At 42.6% G+C, this 17721-nt stretch overlaps 1 protein-coding gene across 1 annotated transcript in view; it reads left to right on the forward strand.

Annotated features, from left to right (window-relative positions):
* ARFGEF3 (ARFGEF family member 3) overlaps positions 1-17721 on the forward strand; it is a 111594-nt gene that overhangs the window by 26128 nt on the left and 67745 nt on the right. The window contains exon 5 of the mRNA XM_056852718.1: positions 16315-16383. Coding sequence (XP_056708696.1) covers positions 16315-16383 — 69 coding nt within the window. The remainder of the gene's footprint in view (positions 1-16314; positions 16384-17721) is intronic.

Consider the following 17721-nt stretch of genomic DNA (forward strand, 5'->3'; position numbering starts at 1 on the left):
TTGTGGATTTCCTTAAAGATGTTTCTTTGCTTCTTTCTCTCCCCATGGCTTTCAGTCCTCTACCCTGCTCTCAGTATTCTAATGCAGTCTTAGCTAATGCTATTGCTTTTTCTCTCTCGGTTTGGAGATCTATTATTATTTAGGCATGGCAGACACTTATTTTTCCCTTGAGAATATTTATATTGGATGATGCTAAAGAAAAATATCTCTACTGTATCTTTTCCTGCATCACCTTAACCATCTTGGGACAGTTCTTGGGAGGCTGTGTTCATGCAGCCAGCTGCACATGCGCATTCTGATTGCCTGTGTTCTTCATATGTGGATAGCACAGGATTTCCTAAGTGGCTCATTGTGTAATGCTGTGCAGGGTTCAGCCCACTGAAATCAACCGAGTGGAGTAGCTTTGTGTAGCACTGCAGTTCTCAAACATTATCCACATCCAACGCTCCACATGAGGGATAATAACTCCAGCACCACTTATCCAGTGTTAGCTAAACATTTGTCTGGTGATACACTGTTACACATGTTTGCCTTTTATTAATCAGGCTGTGTGTGTAAGGAAGAGAGAGGGAATGCTAAATTTAATTGAGAAAGCAAGATAAAAAAAATGATCCATGTGCATAGTATGAAAGATGCTGAAATGTGTGGTAGTGTGTTTATTCCTACAATTGATGAGGTACCACACAGGTGAGTTCTACCCTTTTTATTTCATTAACAGCCAAACTGCTCAAGGAGATGTTTAAGAGACACTACCATTTAGATTGGATGTGTGTGATAATATTTGACTTTTTCGCTTCCCTGAGTGGAATCTAGTCCAGACTGGTAAGCATGAATAAAAGAAGGAAGAAAATAAACTGGGTTGCTCTTTCCCTCCCTCAAATTGCTGACAACTAATGCTACGAATCTCACTGATTCCATGCTAGAGAACTGATCTGTATGTTTAAATGACAACACCCTTAATTTAATTATACACTGATTATCTTGATTTTTAACATTTTTAAAATTGGATTCATTCTTCCTAAATTTTCTTCATATGAAACAAGGAGCAGCATTTAATCTTCAAGGTATTTGTACAAGGCACCTGAATATTGCTTTTCATTGTTTTAGTTTTTTTCTGTAGTAACAGAGGGTATGGTGAGGGTGTCAAAATTATAGGCACATTTTAATATTTGCTTTTCTACTCTTAGAAGTTTATTGATTAGGTCATTTAGACTGAATTCCTAAGAACACTTTCCTGGGAGTAAGCCCCATTCAATGTCTGAGTAGATATTAAAACCAAACCAGTTCATAAAAACAACATAAAGCAGTGAACAGCTTAAAACTAGTCTCAGCATCTTTCAGACTAGAAGCATAGGGTTGCCCCTAGACTCTAGCACTCGCGAGAAACCAGGGAAAAGCGGCTGGGGAGGAAAGCTGCCTAAGAAATCTGGGACACCGGGCAGAGCACAGCAAAGAAAGTTTGCATGCTGGGGTGCCAAGGGAAGCCGCGGAGATGCAGCAAAGCAAAAAAGAAAGCCTGCACCACCCGCCAGACAGCTGAGTGGCCGTAGAGCAGGGGAAGCGAAACTAGCTGGTTGGAAACTTAAGATAGGAACAGGAGGGGTCAGGGAAAGCCTCTCTCCGGCACTTCCGGTTACACTGTAAGTGACGTCATTGTGTCGATGACGCTGGTTGCCGCCCCCAACCCTGCATCCTTAAATCTCCCGCCAGTTGCAAGGTGGGACCTGGCAATCCTACCTAGGCCTCAGTTTTCTGCTGGTAAGTCCCACGCTGTCTGGCTGAACGGCACCAGGTGAAGAGCCCCAAAGGGTCAGGCAACCTTAACGAAGCAGACTATTAAAATGACAACAAAAGATCAGTTCCTTAATTAAAATGATGGATAAAAAGAAATGCTTTGGCCTGGTGCATAAAAGAGAGTGGGACATGTGCTAGGTAGGCCTCAAGGGGAGGGAAGGGCATCCCACAGGCAACGTTGCCACTGATGAAAAAGCACTGCTAGGTTTGCCAACTTCTTCACCAGGAGGGAGTGAGAGAACATGTGATCTGTGAGGAAGCAGACTTCCCTCACAAGCCTTGCTTTCTGTTCCCCCACCATCAGAGGTGAGATGGGTGGACAGTTGCAGCTTCAAGGTGTGGTAAGAACTCATCCTACTGTCTGTGGAGTTGGCCAAGCTACCAGAATGCTGCCTAAAATTGCACATGATTTTGGCTCTGAAAGAGTCAACCAAGGAACATTCTTGAGTACATAAATATCAGGAGGGCATTTGCTTAAATTTAGACTCTAGAGACAAAACAATATTTTCCTAAGTGCTTTTAAAGTGTGTGCTTTTGTTTAATTTTTTTTTTTTTTTTTTGCTGCAATTAGATAGTTCTGCTTTGTCTGCAAAACATGTACCATCGTGACAAAAACAATGCCAGATTCAGTCAGGTCAGTTGTATGGGTGGCAACTGATCTGCTGCTAAAGCTAAGTGTCCTTACTTTTTTGTGATTAAATTGCCACTGATGTTTCCGGTATCTTCTGTCACTTAGTAGCTGACTGCATTTTGGAAATGACCTTCTAATTCTGCTTTTGCAAGGTAACAAAACATTACCTAAGGAAAAAAACAAAATACCCTTCCTGCCATAGGCTTCTGTTACTTGCAGGGATCCCTAATGGGGAAAAAATCCTGTTGTTAACGTTACCATAATCTTTAATAATTGCATTTACTGCTAGGCTTCTCAAGCAATAAAAAGCCATAACCTTAGCCATAAACTGCTACTTCACTAAGGCCTAATCAAAACACAACATGCCATCTCTAATCACTATTAAGAGATCGTGAGTGGGACAGCACCGTTCAACCCCAAGACTTTCCCCTCTCGTATTCAATTCCTCCCTGCCCCTTCTTACATTAGACCATCATGGCTAACATTACCTCTGCACGCACACACACACACACACACACACATCCTTACGGTGAACAGTGGCAGTCACCTTGACTAGACTATTAACATTTTCTGGCGTATGTCTGGCAAGGGAATATATATATTACTTAATGCTGACATTTATATAATTCATCTGAGGTCGTCAACATTCAACCATTTTCAACCATGCACTATAAAACAAAACAATCTGTTGCTGGTGTTTAATGTTGCAGACAATGAAACATTATTGAAGGATGTGGAAGATGGAGTGGGGGTTCCAGGGAGCCCCCTCCGGTGGTTTTGGACTCATCTGACAATGCTCATTGAGAGAGTTTCCATGAGAGAGGTTAATTTATCAGTCTGGGGTCTCAAATGTGGAGTTCTGGGGTCTCAAATGTGGAGTTCCTCACCTGCAGCTGCAATGGAGATGGGTGTAACCCATATGCCGATAACACCCAGCAGTAATCATTTACAAAACTTTCAGAAGCAGCTGTCTTGGGTCTTGAATCAGTGCCTGAATGCTGTGATTAAGTGGATGAAAGCAAACAAGCTGAAACTGAACCCAGGCAAAACAGAGGGTGTGCTGGTGGAGAAAGTTCAGTTTCTGTATGGGATTGACCTGCATGTGTTACATGAGGCTCAGCTCTTTTTAGTTGGTGAAGAGCCTCAGGAGTGTTTGTGGTAGTTAATACCCCGGAGGATAGGGTCAGAGTTCAGAATGACCTCGATAGACTGGAGAGCTGGGCCATAAGCAATAAAATGGATTTCAATAGGGAGAAGTGTAAAGTACTTGACCTAGGCAGAAACAACATAAGGCACAGGTACAGGATGGGAGATAGTTGGCTTGACAACAGTACGTGTGAAAGAGATCTGGGAGTCTTAGTGGACCACAAACTGAACATGAGTCAACAGTGTGATATGGCTGCTAAGAAGGCCAAAGCAATTCTGGGCTGCATCAATAGGAGTATTGTGTCTAGATCAAGGGAAGTAACTACCATTGTATTCTGCATTGGTCAGACCTCACTTGGAATACTGTGTCCAGTTTTGGGCTCCACAATTTAAGAAGGATATTGACAAGTTGGAGCGTGTCCAGAGGAGGGCAACCAGAATGGTCAAAGGTCTGAAATCCATGCCCTATGAAGAGAGACTTAGGGAATTAGGTTTGTTTAGTTTGGAGAAGAGAAGGTTGAGTGGAGAAATGATAGCCATGTTTAAATATTTGAAGGGATGTCATGTTGATGAGGGAACTAGCTTGTTCTCTGTTGCTCCAGAGTCTAGGACTCGGAGTAATGGATTTACTAATAGAAAAGCGATTCCACCTAAACATTAGGAAGAACTTTCTGACGGTGAGGGCTGTTCGACGGTAGAATGTGCTGCCTCGGAGGGTGGTAGAGTCCCCGTCTTTGGAGGTCTTTAAGCAGAGGCTAGATGGCCATCTCTCGGGAGTGCTTTGATTGTGGGATCCTGCATGGCGGGGGGAGGGTTGGGGTCACTGGGGATGTGGGGGGAGGTAGTTGTTAATTTCCTGCATTGTGCAGGGGGTTGGACTAGATGACCCTGGTGGTCCCTTCCAACTCTATGATTCTATGACCCAGCCTTGCTGATGGAAAAACAGGTTGGCGCTATTGCGAGGAGCGCTTTCATTAGTCTTCATCTTATCTGGAAACTGACCTCTCCTAGATGCAGCTGATCTTGCCACACTGTGCCATGCTCTTGTAGTCTCTGAACTAGATTATTGTAAAATGCTTTATGTGGTGATGTCCCTGAAGATTACTGAAACTTCAAATGGTGTAACATATGGCTTCCAGTTTAACTGAGTTTAGTTGCAGGGAGGGGCCTTGGATCAGTGGAAGAACATTTGCTTTGCATGCTGAAGGTCCCAGGTAAGGTAGTAGGTGATGTTGTGACAAAGTATTTCATTTGTACCCAATCTGGAGATCTACACCAAATTCAACTCTTGGAGAGTTCTAAAGCCTCATTAACTGAGCACAGCCGCAGAATCTTCCATTAGGGTCTGCGAGGCAAATTCTCTGAGAGAGACTTCTCTTTTGCAGCAGAATTGAGTATTATTATAGGCCAGACCAGATCTTTTCCCAGCAGAACAGACAACTTATTTGATAGGGTTGCCAGCACTAGGTTGGGAAATACCTGGAGATTTTTGGGGCGGAGCCTGAGAAGGGCAGGGTTTGGGGAGGCTGGAGATAAGTTGTAATAGCAGAAGATCTCCAGCTAGTAACTGGAGGTTGGCAACCCTATTATTTGAGTTAATGATTTTATTTAAAAGAAAGCATAACTTTTATTAGGAAAGAACTTGACAAATATAAACACGTATCGATTAATCCTAGAAGTTCAGAAAAGAATTCATGCAATAAAATCAGATCTCTTTAACATTTCTTAAACTTAGCTAAGTATGTAATCATTACAATTTCTAAGGTAAAGAATACATAAATAAGGTAAAGGATACATAAATACTTTTAAAAATCTTCTCTGCCAGGCCCACCCACGTATCCAAAGAAACTCCCTTCCCTATACGTGCCCCATGTGTGCTGGCCTTGGCCTGCCAAGCAGTTCTTTCTTTCTGTGCCTTTGCTGCATCTTGCTCTTTTAACTATAGCCCACTAAAGCTCAATTTCTGCTCCCTCCTTGTGGAATAGCCTCAATGTGTGAGGTTTCTGTACCTACCAGTACAGGAATGCTTGAAAATATATCCTAGTTGACAGAACACCTGGTCATTGTTGTCATGTATTGTTCTGGGGGGTAAAGCGTAGACGACTTGGGAAGGGTATTGCAAACTACCCCGTAAAGAAGATCTTCCTAGTATACTTGGTGATGTGATGTCACCCCATGGGTCAGTAATGAGCTGGTGTTTGCACAGGGGGCTACCTTTACCATTACTTTTCATTGTAGTTCTATTTTCAGGCTGATTTCTTCTGTGTTTCTCTCCATTTTAGAGAATTTGAGTTCCTTTTTACATTCAATTATTTGTATGTAAATCTGCTTTTAGTCTTTTGTAAATTGCCCTGAGCTATTGGAAGGGTAGGGTATACTTTTTTAACACACAAATCTAGTCTTTATTTTATGTGTCCGTATTTCACAAAGCATGCTCTAAGTTTCAGAGGAGCCTATCTACTTTTATTGAATCACTACACAGTGCAAAGCTAAAATTCAGTGCTTCTACCTGTGCTGGCCACTAAGGGTAGGAGGTTCTATTCTGATATTGGAAAGAAGTTCTGAATAGGGTATTTGAGAGATTCTCACCCCCTCCCTCTACTTAATCCATCCCATTGCAGATATTTTGTGTTGTTACTATTACCTGCAGTGGGCATCTCTCTCTCTATAGATATATAGTGGGCATCTGTCTCTCTATAGCTATCAATTTGGAAATGTACTAGTTATATTAGTTATGTCACTGTCCACCCCACCCCACTGGATTAGATTTAGATGAAGGTGGAGTGAAAATTGGAGGGAGGAACATTAATAATTTGAGATATGCTGATGACACTACATTATTGGCAGAAAATAGTAAAGATTTGAAACGACCACTACTGAAAGTTAAAAGAGAAAGTGCCAAAGCAGAACTACAGCTGAACATCAAGAAAACAAAAGTAATGACTACAGGAGAATTAGACAACTTTAAGGTTAACACTGAGGAAATTTAAATTGTTCAAGACTTTTATGACGCACCCCCCTTCCAACCACTTCAATATCCCACTCACTCAGCCCTGCCGTATATGCCGAGGGGAAAAGGCGTTGGCCTGAGTATATTTGTGAGGAGAATTATTTCTTTCTTCTCCTCCAGTCCCACACCTGTATTTACCTCCGTGAGAAATAGGAGACAAGAGGCTTTTCAACTTAAACAGAGAAAACAGGGAAGTTTATTAAAGAGAACTCACAGAGATTGGTTTTTAAGAAAAGGCAGAATATTTTGGAGGGAAAGCTCAGAGTTAGATTGATACAAGCAAGATTACTTCAGAGAAATAGCTTAGATGTTCCCTTTTACTCAAGTTACTTCAGTTCTCAGTTTCAAGTTTAGTTCTATCTCTCAGAACTATTAGTTTAGTTCTATCTCTCAGAACTATTATGCACATTCAGCTTCAGCTTTAGTTCTGTCCCTTAGAACTACTATTCAGATTCAGCTTTCAAAACTGCCATACAGCTTCAGACTCTCAAAACTCAAAGCCCAGCTCTCTCTCTGACTACCCCACCTCAGTGGCTGTAATCCTCCACACCTTCCTGCCACTGGAATAGCTCTACCTCAGAGACTCATTCCCCTTGTGACTTGAGAATGGGCCCTCAGTCTCTAACCCAGTTCTCACTCCTGTCACTCCCACAGGTTGTGTGTGTCAGTAGCTTTGGCTTTCACAGAACCCCCCTCAGGTTCTCAGAGTCTAGTCTGGCTTCCGCTCGGTCTTGCTACCAAGCTCTGAATCTCACACAGCCCTCTCTGGCTGGTCTCAAGCTTCCACTACTTTCTCAGCCTCCTCTCAGGCTGGTTCCACGCTTCGAATCCTCTCACAGCCCTCCTGCCCGGCTGGGTCCCAAACTTCGAATGCTTTCTCTGTCTCTCTGAGCGCAGAGTGTCAGCTCTCCGGCTCTGCCCACTCTTCGCCTGTCAGCTCTTGCTGCTGGTTGACCCCGTATCCGTCACAACTTTCTATTCCTTGGCTCCACCATCAACCAAAAGGGAGACTGCAGCCAAGAAATCAGAAGGAGATGGAGACTGGGAAGGGCAGCCATGAAGGAGCTAGAAAAGATTTTGAAGTGTAAGGATGTGTCACTGGCCACCAAGACTAGGTTAATTCATGCCGTCGTATTCCCTATTACTATGTATGAATGTGAAAGCTGGACAATGAAGAAAGCTGATAGGAAGAAAATAGATTCCTTTGAAATGTGGTGTTGGAGGAGAGTGTGACGGATTCCGTGGACTGCTAAAAAAACAAACCAGTGGGTTATAGATCAAGCCTGAACTGACCCTGGAAGCTAAAATGACTAAACTGAGGCTGTCGTATTTTGGTCACGTCATGAGACGACAAGAGTCACTGGAAAAGACAGTCATGCTAGGAAAGGTTGAGGGCAGCAGGAAAAGAGGAAGACCCAACAAGAGATGGACGGACTCAATAAAGGAAGCCACAGCCTTCAATTTGCAAGATCTGAACAAGGCTGTCAAAGATAGGACATTTTGGAGGACTTTCATTCATAGGGTCGCCATGAGTCGGAAGCGACTGGACGGCACTTAACACACACACACACCCCAACACCCTGTGCCTAGCTGCCTGACACCAATAAACTTTCCCCCATCATTTTGGGTTGGATCCTATGATTATCTTCCATGAAGTCTTCCTTCAAGTGAGAAAAGCTTTCTCCAATAGAGAATGTTTGTTTTTTCTGATGGGAAAGGCTTTTTTTTTAAGCGGAAGTCTTCCTCTGTTGGAGAAAGACTTGGTGGAAGGGAGTCAGGATTCAGCCTTCTGTCTCTAGTAAAAGCTTTACCTAATAAATTCCTGCATGTTAGATTGAAGATACAATGTATGTGTGTGTGTGTGTGTAAGTGCCATCAAGCTGCAGCTGACTTATGACAAGCCCAGCAAGTGTGCTCTCCAGGCAAGTGAGAAGCCAAGGTGGTTTTGCCATTTCCTTCCTCTGCAGAGCCTTCCTTGGGGGGTCTCCTTTCCAAGTACCGACCCTGCTTAGCTTCCAAGAGCTAGAAAAACTGGCTGTACCATGCCATCTTCCCTCCCAAAGATACAATAGCTTTGCCACAATAATAGTTGGCAGGCCATTCTGTTATCGAATAGCATTCTTCAGTATGCTAGAAAATATGAAACTGCTGAGACAGCTGCTATGGAGAAAGAAAAGGGAGAGCTGGAAATAACTAATTAATCCCAACTCAACTATCCCCCTGAACTGCTGACAGAAGTGACCTTTTCTAGTATTTATGAGGCTGTTTTTCTTTATGGCTAATTAAAGTGATAAAGAACCTCTGGATGGATGCGATGAATATTTCTCATAATCTTAAAAGGCAGCAATCCCCATTTTCACCCTGGGTCTTGCAGAACTAATTTTCATAAATTTAGCAAGTACTGTGTGTGCAGTTTATCATGTGGGCATGGAAACAAACAGAAGTCTGTGTTGTATTATAAAATTAATTGCAATTGCAGAGAAAAGGAGCAACTTAAATAAAGACTGTTCACAGCATTTTTTTACTTGGACACAGTGGCAACCTGTTCTCTTTCTAAGAAGGCTCCTCTCGCCAGAGGCAGAAGCTGAGGCACCTGGGCTGAGAGTCTGCAGGACCCAGAGTTTCTAAAGAGGGAGCCTTGAGAGGCAGTTTGTCAGGGTATCAGAGTAGCGCAGGAAATAAACTGAACAACTTCAGCAATGGATCACAGTAGTGTGGCTAGTGAGGGAGCTGAGGGAGAGTAACATGCAAGGTCTGGGGCCTGTTTGTATTCTTACCTGAGGGTAACAATAATTGCACCTGCAGCAAGTGTAAGTTGGTAGCCCTTCTGGAGGAGAAGATACAGGGACTTGAAGCACGCTTGTCCGCACTCTGTTTTATAAAGGAAGGTGAAAAGTTCACAGTCAGAATGCATGAAACACTCTTTAGGGGGCAACAGGAGGAGGAGAGAAAGGAATCTCAACGAATGGAGGTGCAACCAACACAGGAGGAGGGTACATGGAAGAAATGGAGCCATACGAGGTGGGTTGATCACTCGTGCGGGAGAAGGGTGTGCATTTCAACCTTACTGATTCACTACATTCACGGGAGAATGGAGTGACAAAACGGCCATGCGTTCTTGGCCATTGATTTAATGGTATACCAGTATGTCAGAGAGTCAGCATTAGGGCCTATGAAACTCAGGTTCAAATCCCCACTCATACCATGGAAGCTTTCTGGGTGACCTCGGGCCAGTCACACACTCTCAGCCCTGCCCCTGGCTAGTATTTGGTTGGGAGACCTCCAAGGAATACCAGAGTCGTGACTCAGAGGCAGGAAATGGCAAACCATCTCTGAACATCTCTTGCCTTGAAAACCCTATGGGGTCGCCATAAATCAGCTGTGACTTGATGGCTAAATAAATACCAGCATGTCAACCACTTGTTGTTTTTAACTCTCAGGAAAAGCCCTCTCAGTGGCCCAGGGTGGGTGGGGGGTGGCTGCTGCTGCAAGGACTGCGGCAGGGAAACTCACCATCTGGGATCCCTGTGGTTACTGTGCTGTATTGGCTGCCTCAGTGACACCAGGGCTTCCACAGGCCTGCGGTGAAAATCTTGAACAAGTTCACGTGTGTCTGTGTTATGAATCTCATGGTCAGACCTTCAGAGTTGCATCCGCGCTACATTTGCCATCAGTGGAATAGGTAAATGTTTACGGGGTCTACAATGAGAAGGGGGAATTTGTGGAAACTGTCATTTTAGTCTGACTCCAGCCCATACATCCTTACTTTTCCCACTCCAATCTCAGGTCATCAGAGAATCTCCTTTGGCTTCCGTTTCCTAGCTTTGGAGCTATGTTGTTAATGGAGATTATTGGGAAGCAGTATGAAAAATGCATAAAGGTTAATTAGAAGGAACTGAAGTCCCTTCATTATCTTCATTTGTTTTGTGTGGAATATGAATATTTGTTCCAAGAATGAACATCTCTTCAGAAAAAGAATGCATTAACTTTGAGTCAAGACAAACCAAATATTACAACCAAAATTGGACTTTTTAAAACCATTTCTTGTTGAAAGCTGTTGGTATCCAAGGCTTGCTAAATATTTGAAGGGAGGTAAGTTTCTTTCCCATCATTATCTTCTAAAAGTTTTGAAAATTGGAATCCAAACCTATCTTTCTTACTAGAGCTACAGAAGCTTATGGTGGATTATGTTTGAACAGCAATTGGAGTGTCTGACCTTTAGGGTTATGGAGGTGATAGCTTTGGTAACTATAGGAATAAAAATAAATTCTACAGTTTTTCATTAAGTGAAACATTAGAAATAAAGAGCAAGAGTCCAGTAGCACCTTAAAGACTAACAAAATTTCTGACAGGGTATGAGCTTTCGTGAGCCACAGCTCACTTGTTCAGAAATAAATAAATTTTAAGGAAACCAAGAACTGGGAAGAGTTAGTTGTTAACTTGTGAATAGGCATTGGACTCTGAGTGGTGTCTCAAACTGCACCACATATGGAATAAGATCCCTGAATTGGGTCATACCACGTCTATTTCATGTGGGATTTCTCAGCTCAGACCTGAGATTGAATCACTGACTAAGGAAAATATTACCATCTCTTGATTCAGGCATTTTGTTATGTCCAGTGAAGAAAGGAAGGGTGAAGGCTTGCAAGTCCATGACCTGCTTCTGGTCTCCCAATTTCTCATGGGGTTCCATGGTGGGTGTGATAGGGCTGAATAAGCTATGCCTCTTCACAGGGTATGCATATGAGCAGCCCTTGCAATAAATCTATTTTTAAACTGCATAATGAAGTTGAGAAGGAGGTTGGGTTGAAATAGAGCTGCTAAAAAGTCTGCGCAGACAGCAGTGCTGTCGCTGCGTGTCTTTCTAGCCCACAGCACTCATAATGACTAGCTTTATTATAGGGATAAAAGACTCATTTTGCTGTCCATAAAAACAGGAGTTCATTGCAGCAGCAATAAAGAGGGTAAACTAAGACACATTGGGAGAGAAAATATTCTTGAGAATAAAACAAGGAGTCGGTTGATGACTAAACAGTTAATTTGTGCAGGGATTTTGATTTATTTCAGTTCTGAAGGAAATCCTGAAAATATTTCGCATACTTTAATCAAACATTATTCTGACTTTCTTTTTTACTTAATTATTTTAAAGGTTCTGGAGCCCCTGCCCCTTCTTGCTTTCACGCATTCCCTGGCAACCACGCAGGCTAAAAATGGAAGAACTCATCGCCATACAAAAATGGCCTAGTATGTTGCCCGACTCCACTGACAAAATCTTTTTCAGAAAATCCTTTGATCATCATTTTGGAAAGCTCAGTAAATTATTAGCACTCACATTCTGGATTAGCTGGGAGCAAAGCAATACATCTTGTTTTAACACGGGAAGCACTCAGCAGTAATTAGCATGCACAGCCTTCACTCATTTATGGACACAACTTTCATAAGAGCATTTGCAAGAAGCCATTAATGGTTTGCCAGTGCAAGTAGTCATCAAAAGTAACAGGATTCTCTTTTATGCTCACCACTGGGCTCACCACAGGAAGCCTGAAAACCTCCAGAAAATTCATTAAGAATGAATAAGGCTTGGCTTCCTGTCCTGAAAACCTCCAGACTAACAAAGACTACAGTCCACAATAGCCATGCGGATTAGCTTTGGATTCCACATGTTAACAGATCACTTCAGGATGCAATGGTTCCACATTAACATACCACACCCTCATTAGCACATTATCGTGATACTTACAGGACAATGATTAGCACATTACCTTTAATACTTTGCAGGACAATGACTCAGCTCAAACCTAACCCCCTTCTGAATATATATTACTCTTCCTACACACTTGACACTGAGATCCACTGTCCTTCAGTGTTACTCCTCTGAAGATGCCTGCCACAGCTGCTGGTGAAACGTCAGGAAAGAAAATACCAAGACCACCGTCACACAGCCCGGATAGTCTTTCACTAGGGTTTCTCCCTCTTCCTTGATTTATTTAACTTGCATTGAGGGAGAACTGCTAAAAATAATATCAAAAGAGAACATTACAATTAATTAATTCCTAACTTGTTGCCTGGGAGGATTCTATTTCGATCTTATTTTAGCCCCATTGAGTTTGGGTACAATTGGTGAATTCCCACTTGCCATTTGTAGATGTTTTATTAAAAGTTACACACACATGGGCACACACACGCAATATAATTACTTTGTAACCTGTTGGAACAAAATATTTCTAGCATATTGTGTCCCTTGACATGGTCAAGAATTATGTCTCAACTTATACGTTAAATCCCGATAGAACAAAAGTTGCTATCCTCCGGGCTATTCTGTAAACTTGCGTGCATAGTTTGGTAGATCTATTTAATTACTAACCATAGCCAATATAGCTTGCAATCCAAAAGTACTGTTGTCCTATTATGCAAATCTCCTTCCTTCCACAATTTGAGGAGTATTAAAGTGTATCAAAAGGTTGGTTCCGTGCATGTGCCATCTGCCTTACTTTCACAGTTTGGGTTGGTCTACACAAGCAGCAGAATGAAGTGGGAGAATCCTGAGGTGATAAAGTGGACCGTACTACTTCAGACTACAGCTGGGGATAGTGGTTTTGAAAGTTCTGTGTCAAGTCCAAGGGTTGCCCCAGACTTGTGTAATGTAACCAAGCATGGTCGGTCCAGCACTCAAACACTCTTAAAAAGTGTAGGACGCTTTATTTCAAAGAAAAAGGTCAAAAGACACTTAAAACAAACAAAACGAGCAAAGGCACACTAGCAAACAGAAAATAATAAAGATCTTACTTATCTGACTTCACTATACGCACAGCAGTTCTAAAGAGCTAGGATGACTGTGTGTGTAAAGTGCCATCAAGTCGCAGCCGACTTATGGTGAACCCTTTTTGGGGTTTTCATGGCAATAGACTAACAGAGGTGGTTTGCCAGTGCCTTCCTCTGTATAGCAACCCTTCCCATCCAAATACTAACCAGGGCTGACCCTGCTTAGCTTCTGAGATCTGACGAGATCAGGCTAGCCTGGGCCATCCAAGTCAGGGCAGGATGACTTTAAGCCTCCAGAATACGTCTGGGTCTTAAGCTTTGCAGAATCAAGAGGTGTTACATACAGCAATACAGGAACTAGAATTAATTGCCGTAGCCAAAAAAGCCCCCCCCCCCCACCTTAGGACCTGAATAAATTTATGGACTCTTAAACTCAGATCAGATGAGCCAATTCTTCCAATCACGGGGTCACACTGAATGAACCTTCGAGATGACTCAGACCGGTTCTGACCAGAACATTCTCTGAGTGAAGATTAGCGAACTCACCCCCCTCCCAATTTCTTATGGCAGTGTTAGTCTGCTTAATTAGATCGGAGTGCACAGTGTCCTTGAAGCTAACAGCTAGCTTACAAGCTGCAGGTGTGAGCAATTTTTACAGGCTTCTAGGAAAACTACAGAGACCAAAATTTTAACATGCAAGAGGGAAGCAGTGCAGTTGTCAATGGCGAGATAGTTTTCCTTTCTTCACACTCCATAATTTATATGATGCCATCAGTTTGGGTTATTCTCTATTTGGACTCCTGGTCACGGTTATTCTCTATTTGGACTCCTGGTCACCACTCATACATTACAAAAATCATTTTTATCAAGAGTGAGGGGAACAGATTTTTAAAAATGCCATTTTCTAACTTTATTAGTAATTGGGAGATGGGCTACATGTGTGCCAAATTTCAACTTTTTCAGCTATAGAACTCCATTTTTCTACAGCAGCATAATGTAGTGGCTCAGTTGCTGTGTATAATATAGGCAGGGCCGGTGCTACCATTAGGCGAACTAGGCGGTTGCCTAGGGCGCAGACCTCAGAGAGGCGCAGAACTGATTTGAGGGGCACAGTTTTAAACAGATTAGTTTCTTGAAAAAATGCAACTGACAATTTATATTTTTTATTTTATTATAAGTACCACAACAGTGCTATGGAATATAATTAATTACAAAGACTTATTTAAAGTATATAGAGGGATGCTGTCCAGAAGAGTAACAGGGCAAAAGTAGGCATGGCGTGACTAAACTAGATTTGCCCATGGATGCTGCTGCCATTTCAAAGAGATTAAAAAATGCTGCAAGGGCATGATCCTGATGGGACCAGCCCTGTGGTGGCTGGAGGTGCTCTTGTCTCCCCCCCCCCCCCCCGCCATGCTTTTTCAAGTACCAAAACAGCCATAGGGGATGTGGCTGTTGCTGTACTTCAAAAGGCATGGGGGGGGGGGAGACACTAGAGCATCTCAGCCTGCCACACTACCCTCAGTAGCATTTTACCATCTCTTTAAAATGTCAGTGGTGTCTACAAGTCCAAACTTTGGATGCCATCGTGCCTAGTTTGGAAGGATATTTCCTCCAGGTCAAATTCAGTGCCCCTGACTGTTGGGAGGGGAGAATGAGTAGGGAAAACTTGGTTTTTGGTTCATTTCTAGTTATTGAAGTCTGAAGAATGGGTTAGCTTACTTAATGGGTTAAGCTTACTTAATAGATACTCAGTGCATTCTCAATTTTTATATAATGCACCTTTATTTCTGATCTCCGTGTTAGCTTTCACTAGTACATTTTGGGGAGAGTTTGAAACTTACTGAAAAGCAGTTTGGCATGGTGGCCAGAAGCATCTTCTATCAGCTGCATCTGATTAGCTAACTTTCTCATTACCTAGATTCAGCTGATCTGACAGTACTGATCCATTCTCCTGTAACCATTTGCTTGGATTACTGTAACACACTCTCAGTGCGTTCCTAAGGCGACTTACACCAGTCTAAGGCCATTGGAATGAATCAGCAATGCCGATTCTGTGACTTTAAGCAGATGATGAGAGGAAAGGCATCTTGGGCATCTTCTGGGCATGGAGTAGGGATCACGGGGGTGGGGGTGGGGGTGGGAGAGGTAGTTGTGAATTTCCTGCATTGTGCAGGGGGTTGGACTAGATGACCCTGGTGGTCCCTTCTAACTCTATGATTCTGTGGAGTAACTCTCCTTCGGAATGCACTGTTAATGTGGGATTGCCTTTGAAGACAACCCAGATATCACACCTGGTCCAGAATGTGGCAGCCCATTGTCAGGAGTTAACTGCTGGGAACATACATTGCTCATTTGAAATAGCTACATTGGCTGCCAGTCTGTTTCCAAGTTCTGTGCAGAGTACTGGTTATGATCTTCAAAGCCTTTCATGACCTGGGACCTATGTATTTGAAGGACAGTCTCCTTCCATAGATCCCTGTGCACCAACTACAGTCAACAGGCTGCCATTTGTTGCCTATCCCACCACTTAGAGTAGGAATTCACCAGAGCCTGGGCAGTTTCCATCATGGCTCCTGCTCTGTGCAATGGGCTGCCTGAGGAAGTGAGGTGAACCCCCTCTTTGGAAAACTTTAGGAGGCACTCCAAGGCTCGCTTGTGTGCCAGTGCTCTTGAGGGGGGCCTGAATGGCAGGCATATTTCAAGCAAGAGGGAAAGATTTACAGTTTGTTATAACTGAATTAAAAAAATATATATAAACCACCTTGAACGGTGAGGAAAGGCGCAGTATAAACGTTTAAATAAATAAATAACTTTCTAGCCTGCTCCAGCCCTGTGGTTATCTGATCATCTAAAAGAGGGGTCGTGATGGTCTTGCTTTTGGTCTAGTGGACATAGCCTGGTAAGCAAAGCCCAAGTTAGGGAGTCATTAGACTAAATTTCTTATCTTTTGCTTTTTCTTTCATTATAGGTTCTGCTCTGTATAACATACACTCCTACATTTGAGCTGAATGGGAGTTCAGTGCTGAAGATTGCGGAGGTAAGGCTTCTTTCACCATTGGTAACTAAGCTTGGAAACCTGATGAAATAAGTTAGCTTTGGGGGTTACCGCACTTTGTATTCCCAGCGATGTATTAAGAGTTTGAAAATGTAAAAAACATCGCTTTAAAAGGGTTTTTGGATACCACGGCTTATAAATGGTTGGAAGTCGTCTTCACAGCTAAAGGGGCCAAACAAAGCGTGAACAGTATTTTTTATAATGTTTTCAAACTCTTAATACATCCGTGGGAATACATAGAAAGTGCGAACAGTATTTTTTATAACATTTTCAAACTCTTAATACATCGCTGGGAATACAAGTGTGGTAACCCCCTTTATATTACTCAGAAAGCTCTAACTGTGATAAGGATGGATGGTCTACATTACTGATTTGATTTCAACTGACGTGTGTCCCCCTCCAGATTCTAAGTGACCTTTTGTAAGTGTAAATTGCAAATTGAGATGTGTGTAATTGTAAAAAAATACCGTCCTTTTCAAAAACAAATGACTGGAATTGTTCAAGCAATATTACTTTAGATGCTGTTAATTATAATCTAATTTTGAGTCTGGGCTGAACCGCTTCAGAATACACATTTTCACATAACTGGAAAACTCCCCCTACCAACACATATGCATGCAAGCAGGCACACACACATACACACACACAAAATTAGAACTGACTTTTCTGACTTCTTTTTCTGTATTCAGGGACTGTTTTGTATGTAGGAGCAGACACTCATAGGAGCTCAGTCTGAGACAGCCAGATGTATATCACCTGAGTAAGAACTAGTGCTGTAAGCGAAATCATACCAAAAAGAAAGGAAGTCCAATCTCAATGTCTATTTGCATGTGTTACTTTTATTCCCCTGGTTTAACAGCAAATGTTTACATGTTTCCTTCAGACCTTGAGCCAATGTATGTGTGATGTTGAAGATCCATGTTAAAATCATGCAAGTCAGCTGCCAAAAAGGTGCCATGGGATAGAAGCTGGTGTGAACTGGAGTGCTAGAGAAAGGAGGGGGGGTGTCATCTTTTTTCCCCTGTGCCATTTTCTTGATTATAAATGCCCCCCCCAGCTGCTTATCCATGCACCAACAGGAAAAACAAGACAGGGCCATACTGACTTTTTGAAGCAATTGGCTGGAGAGATTTCTAAGTGGAATCAGCAGAACCATAGGCGGGGAAGAGGTTTTGTTTTTTTTTAACCTTTTCAACACCATAGCCGTGATCAGTATTGCCCCTCCTCTCCTGTGGCTGATTTTTACAGCTCAGTTCCATGTCTGGGAGCTGGACATGGATTTCCAGCCTGATATGTTGACTGGCCCTAAGTTGGAAGGAT

Source organism: Euleptes europaea, chromosome 7 (genome assembly GCF_029931775.1).
Source record: "Euleptes europaea isolate rEulEur1 chromosome 7, rEulEur1.hap1, whole genome shotgun sequence".
Taxonomy (NCBI): Eukaryota; Metazoa; Chordata; class Lepidosauria; order Squamata; family Sphaerodactylidae; genus Euleptes; species Euleptes europaea.